Raw genomic sequence first — 13,943 nt, forward strand, 5'->3', positions numbered from 1 at the left:
GGTCTATTATTACCCATATTGTATCATGTTTAGCCGCTGGCATCGGTAACCCCACTATAAAGTCCATGGATATATTGTCCCATTTCCACTCAGGGATATCCAGGGGTTATAACTCTCCTGCAGGCTTCTGGTGTTCTACCTTCACCTTCTGGTAGGTAAGACACTTTGTCACATATTCTGTGATATCCTTCTTTATTCCAGGCTACCAGAAGAGTTCTTTAACATCATAATACATCTTTGTCATTCCTGGGTGAAGAGTATATTTGCTCTTATGGGCTTCTGCCAGTATCTCTTTTCTGAGATCAGACACTTAGGGAACATAGGTTCTTCCTTTAAACTTCAGTATCCCCTCTTCAGAAATTTCAAAGTTCTTATTCTCGCTTCTAGTCAGCTTCTCTTTGAGAATTTTCGCTAGCCAGTCTTGTGATTGTGCTTCTCTGATTTGATCCTTGAGCAGGGCTGTAAACTGGGTTATACCTCTATTTCCTTCTACTAACTGCATCTGATATAGAGGACCCCAATCTCTGAAATCCTCTACTAGCTTCTGCTCTCTGATCATCAGTGATGCTACCTGCACTGTCTTTCTGCTTAAGGCATCCGCAACCACATTTGCTTTGCCTGGATGGTACTTCATTTGAAAATCATAATCTTTGAGTAAGTCCATCCACCTTCGTTGTCTCATATTCAACTCTTTCTAGTCATAGAGGTACTTGAGGCTTTTGTGGTCACAAAACAATTCTACGGTTGCTCTATATAGATAGTGTCTCCATATCTTCAGTGCATAAACTATCGCTGCCAATTCTAGGTTGTGGGTCGGGTAATTCGCCTCGTGAGATTTCAACTAGCGTGAGGCGTAAGCTACTACCCATCCTTGCTGCATAAGTACACATCCCAGTCCCTGCTTGCTAGCATCTGTATAAACCACATACAGTTATGAAGGATCGAGAAGTATAAGTACGGGAGTAAAAGTGAGCTTCCTCTTCAGCTCCTGAAAATTAGCCTCACTCTTATTGTATCACAAGAACGGCTAGTTCTTCCTGGTTAACTTGGTCAGTGGGAGAGCAATTCGAGAAAAGTCCTAGATGAATCTTCTGTAATACCCTGCTAGTCCGAGGAAACTTCTGATCTCAGTCACCGTCTTGGGTCTCTCCCAGATAAGTACTGCCTCAATCTTACTGGGGTCGACAGCCACTCCCCCTTGGGAAATCACATGGCCGAGAAATAAGACTTCCTGGAGCCAAAACTCACACTTACTAAGTTTAGCCACCAGCTGTTTCTCTTTCAGGGTATTTAGGACAATCCTCAAATGCTCCTCATGCTCTTCTGGAGACTTGGAGTACACTAATATGTCATCAATGAATACGACCACAAATTGATCCAAGTAAGGATGAAAAATCCTATTCATGTAGTCCATGAATATCGCAGGTGCGTTCGTCAATCCAAACGGCATCACTAAGAATTCATAGTGCCCATATCGAGTTCTAAACGCAGTTTTAGGGACATCTTCAGACTTAATCTTGAGTTGGTGGCAGCCAGATCTTAGATCAATCTTAGAGAATATACTGGCTTCAACCAACTGGTTTAACAGATCATCTATCCTAGGGAGCGGATACTTGTTCTTAACTGTGACTTTGTTCAACTCCCTGTAGTCTCTGCACAGCCTTAGACTACCATCCTTTTTCTTGGCAAACAACACTGGAGCACCCTATGACGATACACTCGGCCTAATAAAACCCTTTTCAAGTAACTCCTCTTCTGCTTTTTAAGTTCTGTCATTTTATTGGGAGCCATTCTATAAGGGGCCTTAGAGATTGGTCCTGCTCCAAGTACTATGTCAATTGTGAATTCTACTTCTCTGTCTAGGGGTAATCCCGCGATCTCTATCGGAAACACTTCTGGAAATTCCCTGACCACCGGGATTTCTCCTATCCCTTCCTCAACTTCGACTTGCACTGAGAAGAAAACGAGGAATCCTTGACAGCTTTTTCGTAAGCATTTGCCCGCTTAGGCTTCCGTAATGAAGTTTAATCTAACTTCCAGATTTAACTCTAAATCCCTCGTGGGTAAGATTAGGGTTTTGTTCTGGGATGACAACCAATTGAGTCCAATCACCACATCCATCTCATGGAAAGGCATGCATATCAAATCTATAGCAGTGCAACAGTGATCATAACAAACCATACAGTTCAGGCACACATCAGATGTAATTACCCTACTCTGCGTTGGGGTAGACACATGTATATCATATGGTAATGTATTTATACTCAAGCCAAGTCTTTCCGCACAGGCATATGAAATAAAAGAATGACTAGCACCCGAATCAAACATTGCAATCACCAGAGAATTGTTAATCATGATCGTACCTTGGATCATCTCCGGAGACTGCCAGGCTTCTTCTCTTGTGATGGCAAACACTCGGCCCTGGGTATGTGGTCTTGCCTGCTCGGTGTTCTGTGGGCACTCCCTTGAGAAATGTCCAGGTTTGCCACAGGTGTAGCAAACATTCTGCCCAGCCATGCACATTCTGTCACCGTGATTCTTGCCACACTTAGGACACTCCTTGCCCTTGGGTGCTTTACCACCCTTCTTGTTCTTACGGTTATTCCAGGGTTGTTTCCTCTTCTTATTCACGTTGGACGAGGTAACACTTTGACCTCCTTGACCTCCCTTCTCTGCTCTGGGAGTTGTCTTGACCATCAGATGATGGTTGAAGCTGCTTTCCGTGATTCGGTAAGCTTCCACTGCTTTATTGAACTGCTCAAATTGTCTGGGAGCAATCATCTCCCTCAATGATGGCCTCAGTCCTTGAACCATCTTCTCTGTTGTCCACCTCTCATTGTCTCTATATTGGAGATAGCTTGAATAATGAGAGAGACGGATGAACTTAGACAAGTATTCATCAAAAGGCTTATCATCCCTTTGCTTCAGAGTCAGAAATTCCACTTCTCTCTCATCTTGGATAGATCTCGGAAAGTACTTCTCATAAAACTACTCCAGAAACACTTCCCAAGTCACCATCATGTTTCGAGCATCGAGAAGAATTTCAGTGTTCTTCCACCAGCGATCAGTATCTTTCTCTAGTTTATATATTGCCATATGGGCTTTTTGCTCTGATGAGCAGTCCAGTACCTTGAAGATCTTCTCTAGGCGATTAATCCACTCTTCCGCCACTTGAACGTCAAATGTCCCATCAAATGACGGCGGGTTGTGCTTACAGAATCGGGTCATCCACTGTTGAATGCTGTCGGGTTCTACTACTAGTAATGTCGGCCTTGGCAACTATTCTGATGCTGGTACTACAGAGACCTCTTCTTCTGGTTGCCTTCTGTCGAGGTTCGCTAATGCTGCTGCCACTGCTGCAGCTATCGCTGCATCCCTTTCTTGTTCCTGATGAGCTTGAGCTACTCTCATGTCCTTGATGGTTTTCTGCTGTTGCTCGAGGCGTTCCAGAATCAATTGTAATGGATCAGGCGGAAACCTTACATCTTGCACTGGGGGTCTCTCTGGTGAAAGGTTTTGTCGAGTTCTAACCATTGCTTAACTAACCGGATAGTACAACAAGGAATAAGAAATAAATATCATGCTTGGATTTCATTCACAAAAAGAGCATACAGCAAATAGCAGCTAAGCATTAACCAGTCAAAGTGCAATCAACACAACCATCGACCAAGCATTATCAGCCTAACCTACTCGGGTTAGCTGTACCAAAATATATCCTACGTTAATGATAGGACAGTCCTAGTGTCTACAGAAAGTGAACAATAACAAAGCTCTCGAGGCTTTAGATCCAGTCCTTTACATCATCTCCCAGCAAGTAGTTCAGGCGGACGATCTCATGGGTCCAGAATAGAGTGTTAGGTAGGACATCTACCATCTCACATAACCAGTCAAATGGTTCTAAGTAAGGGTTGCTTGGTCCGTGTGCCTGATACAGCTCCCTCACACCCTGGAGATAGTCTAGGTGTACTCTTAGGTTTGCATCCACATCCCTCCTGATGTGACGCCCTATGAACCTCAGCCAGTCACTCAGTTGTCTTACACTATGGATCTCATGACTAGGCTGAGCTGGGGCAGGTACAAATGGTACTGTAGGTGCTACAGGTATTGCCGAGGCTGGGGGTACAACTGGTACAGTACTGGGTCCAGGGACATTACATGGATACATAGCAGGAGTAACAGGCTGCTTAAGAGATTGAACATAAAGATCTAAATCTAATGGCTCTTGGTACAAGCCGGTTACAGGGTTGACTAGGTCTCTGGTTTCAGGGAGGTACAGCAACTGTTCTGTCGTGATCCCTAGCTGTCACATCCAGCATTATGATAATTAGAGATAAGAAATATTCTCAAATTATTGAGGATTAAAAATGATAAGGAAAAGTCAAAGGATTTTGGTGGAAAATAATTACAGTAATTTTCCAAGCCAATTATAGGAAATTGACTAATTAAGGAAAATTGGTCAAATGTAAATAAGGAAAAATATTTCCGAGCCTTGGCAAATTAAGGAAAAATGAGGATAATATCTTTTGAGAGTTATATGAAATTATAAAGTTGGTTTTATGACCAAATTACCCTTAGAGAAATTATGAGAGAATTAAAGGGTGATTTAGGCTAATTAAGGGATTTTATTTGGAAAATTCCAAATAAATATTTTTAAGGGGAATAAAATTCCAAGGAAATTCCTATGAGATCTCAAGGAATTATGGAATTAAATGAAGACCCTCAAGTATCCAAGATTTTTCCAAATAATGATAAAGAGTGGAAAAATCCCTAAAGAGAAGGAAATTTTCCTTTTTATTTAAATATTAGGAAATTAATTTTGAGACAAAGAGGGCAATTTGGGAAGCTAATAATGAGGAGAATAAATTAAGGATCTGACAAAAAATAATTACAGAGGCTAAGCTACTGTAATTATAGAAAAGAAATTAAACTCAACAGCCTAAAGTATACTGATAAAGCAAGATTGGTGTCTTGCAAATCCAAGGGATCCTATTGAGCCATGTGTCAAGCTCTTGAAGGAGAAGATTTGAATTAGCCAAGTGTCATTCCATAAATGGAGAGGATCTTGACTTTAGTAATTAATTTCATTTGGAATTATGTTAATTAGGAAAGAGGAATCAAGACTTAGTAGGGTAATGACACTTGGACTATCATTAAAGAAAGTAGTTGGGATATTTTGAAGCATTAATCAAGCTCTTCTCTCCCCATTTTCAGATGCTCATTTCATCCAATGGAGAAAATAAGAGAAAAAGAGAGAGTTTGAGAGAAAAACAAGAAGAAGCAAGCACCTTTGATCATCCAAGCAAGGTTTCAAGGTTAGATCTTGGTCCTAGAAGTGTTCTTGCTTTGGTTTCTTTCTCTTTTATGGTTAAAAATCTGTCTCCTCCCTCTCTTAATATGGACCTAACTGATTAATAAAAAGGGGAAAGAAGTTTTGATCATCACACTTGCTAAGACACAACAACACAAGCTAGATCCTAGTGTTTGCAAGTGAGTTTAAGTTATTTTAAAGCATTTTTCATGGTTGTTTTCTTGAGCTTCCATTTCGGCCAAGTGAGGAAGTGAACCCTAGGATGAGGTTTTCATTGTTTTAAGGCTTCCATGATGCTTAAAATGAGGAATGGTGTAGGGTAGACTAAAAGGAACAAGTGTTGGAAGCTTTAAAGCAAAGTTGTGATTTTTGGTTCATGATTCCTTGTGGTTCGGTCAAAGGGAAACTGAAGGAGGCCATTTTATTTTCCTAGATCTAAGCATATATTTGAAATCTACATGAAAAACCATGTAGAGTTGAGTCAAGGAGTGATTTTTAGAGTTAAAGAGAACCAAGTTCAAAAATAGTCAGCAAAGGAGGGAACTTTATGGTTCAAAAATCATTTTGATGTATGTTATAACATCCCAAAATTTCTAACCTAGAAATAGGAAAATATGTCATACCCTGATATCTTTAGTATGATTAATGAAAGATTTAGGGCTGACCAAGGCCAAGTGAGATAAAAGATAGATAAACAGCATAACAATTGAAGTGAGAACTGAAAAAGGACCAAATTGTCATTTTTAAAATGATTGGTCTACAAAGGGTATTATCGTAATTAGTGTCTGGAAATCCTAAAAATTTCCAGTAAATCATGGAAAATAGAATTAATGCCGTAGAATGGTATTTGAGGTCTAGAAAGTAAATACAGGTTGAAAATAATTTATTAAAAATTATTTTAATTATTAATATTCTGGCTAAATTAAGGAAAATTAGCCAATATTAATTATTAAAAATATTTAGAGATCTCAAAAAATTATGAAAATTTAAAGGAAATTTATTTAGGAATTATGGAAATTTATAAAATTATTTCCAACCCTAAATGATGAGGAGGTTAGCTTGAATTGAATTTAAAGCTAAATTAATATCGGTAGATTGTCTGTTTTTACAGGAACGACAATTTAAGGAGTTATAGAGGGAGAAAAATTATGAAATTAATCAGAGAAGTTCCCTTTACTGAGACATAATTAATGGTGAGTTGATATAAGAATTTTGAGAAACTAGAATTTTTCAGCTATCAGATAAAATAAACCAGTACTATATTAAGACTCAGTGGACTGTCTGGACAACAGGGGTGATAAAATTTCTTACAGATGGACAAGGACACATGTCACGCCTAAATTGGCCAAGAAAAGAAAAAAGAAAAGAAAAAGAAAATAATAAATCAGGATAGGTTAAAACCTAATTAGGTTTAAGTAAGATGATTAGGGTTAAGTCATCTTCCGTAGGATTGTGACATATGGCAAACATGGTTCATTGGATGGCTAGGATTCAACCATCTACTTTTGAAAAGTCAAAAGTTTCTAGAAGGTTGATTAGCCAAGTTAATCAAGGGATTAAGAGAGTAAACCTTGATTAGAGCCTAATTAATCTTGATGGATAAGAAGAGATGACATAAGCCCTAATGACTCATCATCCAAGTGTCAACATATTAAGCTACCTAGCCTAAGATTTGTACATGTGGAAAGAGGTAAAAATTGGAGGGCTAAGATTAAGTCTTATGCAAGAAGGGCATATGTGGAATTAGTGAAATATGAAGCCTATAAATACCCCCTCACATGTTCATTTCATGCAAGACCTTTCAAGTAGGAAACCTCTTGCAATTTTTCGTGTAGAGAGAGAAAGAGGAGAATTCTAGTGAGAGAAAGTCATCTAGAAGCAAGGTAAGCTTCTAAAACTCTTCCATTTCAAGTTATAATGATGGTATGTTAGTTTTAGGCTATTTTAATGATGGTAGAAAGTCATTTTCCTAAGGGGAAGTGCTGCCCAAATTTTATCAAAATGATAGGGAATGGTTTAGATGAAGATTAAGCAAGGTTAAAGATTAAGTGGTTACATGTTAGTTTGGTTGGAAATCCTTTTCCCTACAAATATATACATGAAAAATGGATTATACATGAAAAATTATGGTAGAAAGTCATTTTCCTAAGTCAATGGGAAGGGATTAGATTTTCATAAAACTAATATGATAAATGGATTATACATGAAAAATTATGTAGGAAAGGCCCAAGAAAGTTCAAGAATCAAAGCTAGAAAAATAAACCCTAAAAATCAAGAAAAAGGAGTTTAAAGGGTTATGTTAAGTTGTGAAGTTGCAATGATACTTAATGTTGTGTCATTGATTGCCTAATAGGCTATACATAACAAAGGGGCAAAGATCTAGTCAAGAAGAAAGAGTTCAAAAGGAAGGAAAGCATTCAAGGTAGCTTTTACAATTCATTATATTAGAGTGTTACCTTACTTTGTATGATTATGGCTATGTGTTTTGCTAATCTGTTATGCTATGAGGTGGATGAGAATGTTATGTTATATGATGTTGCCTCCATGCAAATTATGCCTTGGCTTATGCTATGTTGAGTGCCATGAATGTTTATGATGATATGTCCTTGCCATAGCATGAACATAAAGTTAAAGTATGCATGCATGTAGCTTGATTTACAATGTATTGTGTGACCTTGATAATGTATGCAATTGCTACTAAGATTCCCCAAGAATCTTACCCCAATGTTTAAACAAACCCTAGGGCCTTCAACATCCAAGGGCAAACGAAAGGAGTTGGCTCTTACTTGAAGAGGTAGTAAGCCATAGTAACTTTATATGGCTTTGAACCTTTCTATTTTGGAGGAATGTAATATGAAGCATGCTTTATGTTTCCAATAGTATGATTAAGGCTAGAGGTATACAAGCATGAGTAGAATGGTCCAAGCATGATTAGAAATAGCTAATATAGCTAAGCAAAGTATGCTATGATGTTGAGTGGTCAATTAAGTTAAGTTACCCTTTCAAAAGGGGGTAAAAAGTCAACTAAAAGGGATCAGAGTTTGACCATTGACTATTTGAGTAAACGAGTGAGTTAGGTTTTGAAATTTGGCAAGCAAAGAGATCTTATTTTTCTCTTTAAAAAGAGGGGTAGTTCGCTTGATTCTGATAACCGAGCAGAAAGTTTTGCCTTTCCAAAGTTAGGCAAAAATCAAGTAAAATCCGAAAATGACCAAATGAACAGTAACTTTTTCAAAGAAAATTGGGCTCGAATTCCAAGGAAATCAGTCTAGGAACTATTTTTTCTCAAAATTTTATCTAAAGAGCTTTTCGTAGAACTTGGAATCACTCAATTTCAATTTTTCTACAATTAGTTATGAATTTTCGAAGTTTGTCACATTTTAAGGTGACAATGAATAGTAACCCGTAAATGAAAATTTTCAAACTTAATTTTTCATCATTTGTAGCCTTCATAAGTGATTCCAAATGCTTTCACAAGATAAGTTATTTGGTATAAACATAAGGTGTTACATATGTTCTTGCTTTTTCATGGTTGGATAATTGCCTTTGTTGATGGATTATATGGTTAGGGTTTGGTATTTGTCAAGGGAAAGAGGAGAAGGAAGAAAAGCTAAGACTTTTGGAGCAAGGTAGTAAGTTAAACCTAGCTACTACCACTAACTAGCATTGTTGATTATTGTATGGTTAATTACTATTATTGTGGTTGAGCTTTCTTGATTGTTATGTGGCTACTCTTTATAGTATCATGCTTTGGCCTTTGCATGTTTGAGTTTGCCAAATGATAAGCATGTTAGTTCACTAATAGTAGCTAATATGATCATGCATAATAATGATGCTTGCTTGGTGCTATAGTTGGTTAAATTGCTACTGGGATTTTCAAAAATCTCATCCCCCAAAAATAATGTAACATTTTAGGGCCTGAATCCTCTAAGAGAAAGCTGCAGATTGAAGGCTAATTTGTGGGGTTTAGCCATAAAAATTCGTGAGCTCATTTGGTTATGTAAATATTAAACTAACAGTGCTAGAAGCACACTGACACTGACTGGTTCACGTGACCTTTTGATTATGCTCCTAAATGCGTTTAATCATGAAATTTGGCATGATGAAAGATAACATCCTGAGCTTCAATTTGATAGTTAATACGTTAAAAATGGCCCCAGTATACGATTTATAATGATTTTTCAAAGTTAATGGTCAGAATCTGGGAATCTGGGTTTTTGGCAAATGGACAGTGTTGCTTCTGACGCTTTCTCATACTGAATTGGACAATGAGATTATTTTTCCTTGAAATAGAACTTAAAGAGCTTTATGTAGAATTTTGAACCACCCCAATTGGATTTTTGTAGAATAAGTTATGAATTTTTGAAATTGGGCCAGAAAAACTGAATTTTTACCCGATGAACAGTAAAAATCCGAAAATTAGCGTTTTTATAGAAAAAAGTGAGCCCAATACCATCCAATGTGGTCTAAAATGATTTTGGAAGGAACCTAAGTCAATATAATAGTAAGGTGTGACATTTTTGGTATCAGAGTGGAGGTTCTGGCATAAGATAAAACGCTCTACTTAAGTATCCCTTAGATGTTGAGAATTAACACCTATTTTCAGGAATCAAGATGGGGATTACCATGGATTGGGATACTAAACCTGAGTCGTCAGTCAACACTTGGGATCCAATAGTAATTGATCTCACGAAGGACGAGGACCCAGAGGAATAGGTAATGGGAGATGCCAGCCCTGGCGATTCATCAGTGTGCTCCAATGACTGTGTTGAGCACTACCCAGAGCTGCTAGGGATCACGACAGAACAGTTGTTGTACCTCCCCAGACCCGGAGACCTGGTCAACCCTATAACTGACACGTACCAAGAGCCATTAGATTTAGATCTTTATGTTCAATCTCTTAAGCAGCCCGTTACTCCTGCTATGTATCCATGTAATATCCCTGGACCCAGTACTGTACCAGTTGTACCCCCAGTCCTGGTAATACCTGTAGCACCTGCAGTACCATTTGTACCTGCCCCAGTCCAGCCTAGTCATGAGATCCGTAGTATGGGTCAGCTGAGTGACTAGTTGAGTTTCATACGGTGTCACATCAGGAGGGATGTGAATGCAGAGCTGAGAGTACACCTAGACTACCTCCAGGGTGTGAGGGAGCTGTATCAGGCACATGGACTAGGCAACCCTTACTTAGAACCATTTGACTGGTTATGTGAGATGGTAGATGTCCTACCTAACACTCCCTTCTGGACCCATTAGATCGTCCGCCTGAACTACTTGCTGGGAGATGATGTAGAGGACTGGATCCGAAGCCTCAAGGGCTTTGTTATTGTTCACTTTCTGTAGACACTAGGACTGTCCTATCACTAACGTAGGATATATTTTGGTACAGCTAACCCGAGTAGGTTAGGCTGATAATGCTTGGTCGATGGTTGTGTTGATTGCACTTTGACTGGTTAATGCTTAGCTGCTATTTGCTGTATGCTCTTTTTGTGAATGAAATCCAAGCATGATATTTATTTCTTATTCCTTGTTGTACTATCCGGTTAGTTAAGCAATGGTTAGAACTCGACGAAACCTTTCACCAGAGAGACCCCAGTGCAAGATGCAAGTTTCCCTCCTGATCCATTACAATTGATTCTGGAACGCCTCGAGCAACGGTAGAAGACCATTAAGGACATGAGAGCAGCTCAAGCTCATCAGGAACAAGAAAGGGATGCAGCGATAGCTGTAGCAGTGGCAGCAGCATTAGCGAACCTTGACAGAAGGCAACCAGAAGAAGAGGTCTCTGCAGCACCAGTATTAGAACAGTTGCCAAGGCCGGCAATGCCAGTAGCAGAACCTGACAGCATTCAACAGTGGATGACCCGATTCTGTAAACACAACCCGCCGTTATTTGATGGACATTTGACGTTCAAGCAGCGGAAGAGTGGATTAATACCTAGAGAACATCTTCAAGGTGCTGGATTGCTCATCAGAGCAAAAAGCCCAGATGGCAATATATAAACTAGAGAAAGATGCTGATCACTGGTGGAAAAACACTGAAATTCTTCTCGATGCTCGAAACACGATGGTGACTTGGGAAGTGCTTCTGGAGCAGTTTTATGAGAAGTACTTTCCGAGATCTGTCTGAGATGAGAGAGAAGCGGAATTTCTGACTCTGAAGCAAAGGGATGATGAGCCTTTTGATGAATACTTGTCTAAGTTCATTCGTCTCTCTCATTATTCAAGCTATCTCCGATATAGAGATGATGAGAGGTGGACAACAGAGAAGATGGTTCGAGGACTGAGGCCATCATTGAGGGAGATGATTGCTCTCAGACAATTTGAGCAGTTCAATAAAGCAGTGAAAGCTTGCTAAATCACAGAAAGCAGCTTCAACCATCATCTGATCGTCAAGACAACTCCCAGAGCAGAGAAGGGAGGTCAAGGAGGTCAAGGTGCTACCTCGTCCAACGTGAATAAGAAGAGGAAACAACCCTAGAATAACCGTAAGAACAAGAAGGGCGGTAAAGCACCGAAGGGTAAGGAGTGTCCTAAGTGTGGCAAGAATCACGGTGACAAACCATGCATGGTTGGGCAGAATGTTTGCTACACCTATGGCAAACCTGGACATTTCTCAAGGGAGTGCCCACAGAACACTGAGCAGGCAAGACCACGTACCCAGGGCTGAGTGTTTGCCATCACAAGAGAAGAAGCCCGGAAGTCTCCGGAGATGATCCAAGGTACGATCATGATTAACAATTCTCCGGTGATTGCAATGTTTGATTCGGGTGCTAGTCATTCTTTTATTTCATATACCTGTGCGGAAAGACTTGGCTTGAGTATAAATACATTGCCATATGATATACATGTGTCTACCCCAATACAGAGTAGGTTAATTACATCTGATGTGTGCCTGAACTGTATAGTTTGTTATCAGCACTGTTGCACTGCTATAGATTTGATATGCATGCCTTTCCATGAGATGGATGTGGTGATGGACTCAATTGGTTGTCATCCCAATATCCTAATGATTGTAAGAACAAAACCCTAATCTACCCACGAGGGATTTGAGTTGAATCTGGAAGTTAGATTAAACTTTATTCGGAGGCCCAAGTAGGCAAATGCTTACGAAAAGGCTGTCAGGATTCCTCATTTTCTTCTCGGTACAAGTCGAAGTCGAGGAAAGGATAGGAGAAAATCCCAGTGGTCAGGGAATTCCGGAAAGTTTACAATAGAGATCACAGGATTACCACCCAGACAGAGAAGTAGAATTCACAATTAACATAGTACCTTGGAGCAAGACCAATTTCTAAGGCCCCTTATAGAATGGCTACTAATGAATGACAGAACTTAAGAAGCAGATAGAGGAGTTACTTGAAAAAAGTTTTATTAGACCAGTGTGTCGCCATGGGGTGCTCCAGTGTTGTTGTCAAGAAAAGGATGGTAGTCTAAGGAGGTGCATAGACTACAGGGAGTTGAACAAAGTCACAGTTAAGAACAAGTATCCACTCCCTAGGATAGATGATCTATTAGACCAACTAGTGGAGCCAGTGTATTCTCTAAGATTGATAACACTGAGCAGGCAAGACCACGTACCCAGGGCTGAGTGTTTGCCATCACAAGAGAAGAAGCCCGGAAGTCCCTCCAGAGATGATCCAAGGTACGATCATGATTAACAATTCTCCGGTGATTGCAATGTTTGATTCGGGTGCTAGTCATTCTTTTATTTCATATACCTGTGCGGAAAGACTTGGCTTGAGTATAAATACATTGCCATATGATATACATGTGTCTACCCCAATACAGAGTAGGGTAATTACATCTGATGTGTGCCTGAACTGTATAGTTTTGTTATCAGCACTGTTGCACTGCTATAGATTTGATATGCATGCTTTCCATGAGATGGATGTGGTGATTGGACTCAATTGGTTGTCATCCCACAATATCCTAATAGATTGTAAGAACAAAACCCTAATCTTACCCACGAGGGATTTAGAGTTGAATCTGGAAGTTAGATTAAACTTTATTACGGAGGCCCCAGTAGGCAAATGCTTACAAAAAGGCTGTCAAGGATTCCTCATTTTCTTCTCGGTACAAGTCGAAGTCGAGGAAAGGATAGGAGAAATCCCAGTGGTCAGGGAATTTCCGGAAATGTTTACAATAGAGATCACAGGATTACCCCCAGACAGAAAGTAGAATTCACAATTGACATAGTACCTGGAGCAGGACCAATTTCTAAGGCCCCTTATAGAATGGCTCCTAATGAAATGACAGAACTTAAGAAGCAGATAGAGGAGTTACTTGAAAAGTTTTTATTAGACCAAGTGTGTCGCCATGGGGTGCTCCAGTGTTGTTTGTCAAGAAAAAGGATGGTAGTCTAAGGCTGTGCATAGACTACAGGGAGTTGAACAAAGTCACAGTTAAGAACAAGTATCCACTCCCTAGGATAGATGATCTATTAGACCAACTAGTTGGAGCCAGTGTATTCTCTAAGATTGATCTAAGATCTAGTTGCCACCAACTCAAGATTAAGTCTGAAGATGTCCCTAAAACTGCGTTTAGAACCCGATATGGGCACTATGAATTCTTAGTGATGCCGTTTGTTGGATTGACAAACGCACCTGCGATATTCATGGACTACATGAATAGGATT

At 39.5% G+C, this 13,943-nt stretch overlaps 1 protein-coding gene across 1 annotated transcript; it reads right to left on the reverse strand.

Moving 5' to 3' along the window:
* Nucleotides 1-861: 861 nt before the first annotated feature.
* LOC114711611 (uncharacterized) lies at nt 862-3,228 on the reverse strand. Its single transcript, XM_028896029.1, has 4 exons — nt 3,130-3,228; nt 2,364-2,988; nt 1,735-1,952; nt 862-912 (listed from the first exon to the last, which is right to left on the reverse strand). The coding sequence occupies exons 1-4, from the start codon at nt 3,226-3,228 to the stop codon at nt 862-864; spliced, it is 993 nt and encodes a 330-aa protein (XP_028751862.1).
* Nucleotides 3,229-13,943: the final 10,715 nt, after the last annotated feature.

Source organism: Neltuma alba, unplaced genomic scaffold (genome assembly GCF_004799145.2).
Source record: "Neltuma alba isolate B1F8T4 unplaced genomic scaffold, ASM479914v2 tig00011302_pilon, whole genome shotgun sequence".
Lineage (NCBI taxonomy): Eukaryota > Viridiplantae > Streptophyta > Magnoliopsida > Fabales > Fabaceae > Neltuma > Neltuma alba.

Bases quoted from the DNA above. Each gene is read 5' to 3' on its own strand.
- LOC114711611 (XM_028896029.1), bottom strand. From the start codon at position 3,228: ATGACCCGATTCTGTAAGCACAACCCGCCGTCATTTGATGGGACATTT. The intron at 2,989-3,129 runs GTACTGGACTGC...TTTCTGGAGTAG, and splicing joins GCCTAGAGAAGATCTTCAAG to TTTTATGAGAAGTACTTTCC. The intron at 913-1,734 runs GTTTTATTAGGC...TGGTTTATACAG, and splicing joins AGAGGAGTTACTTGAAAAGG to ATGCTAGCAAGCAGGGACTG.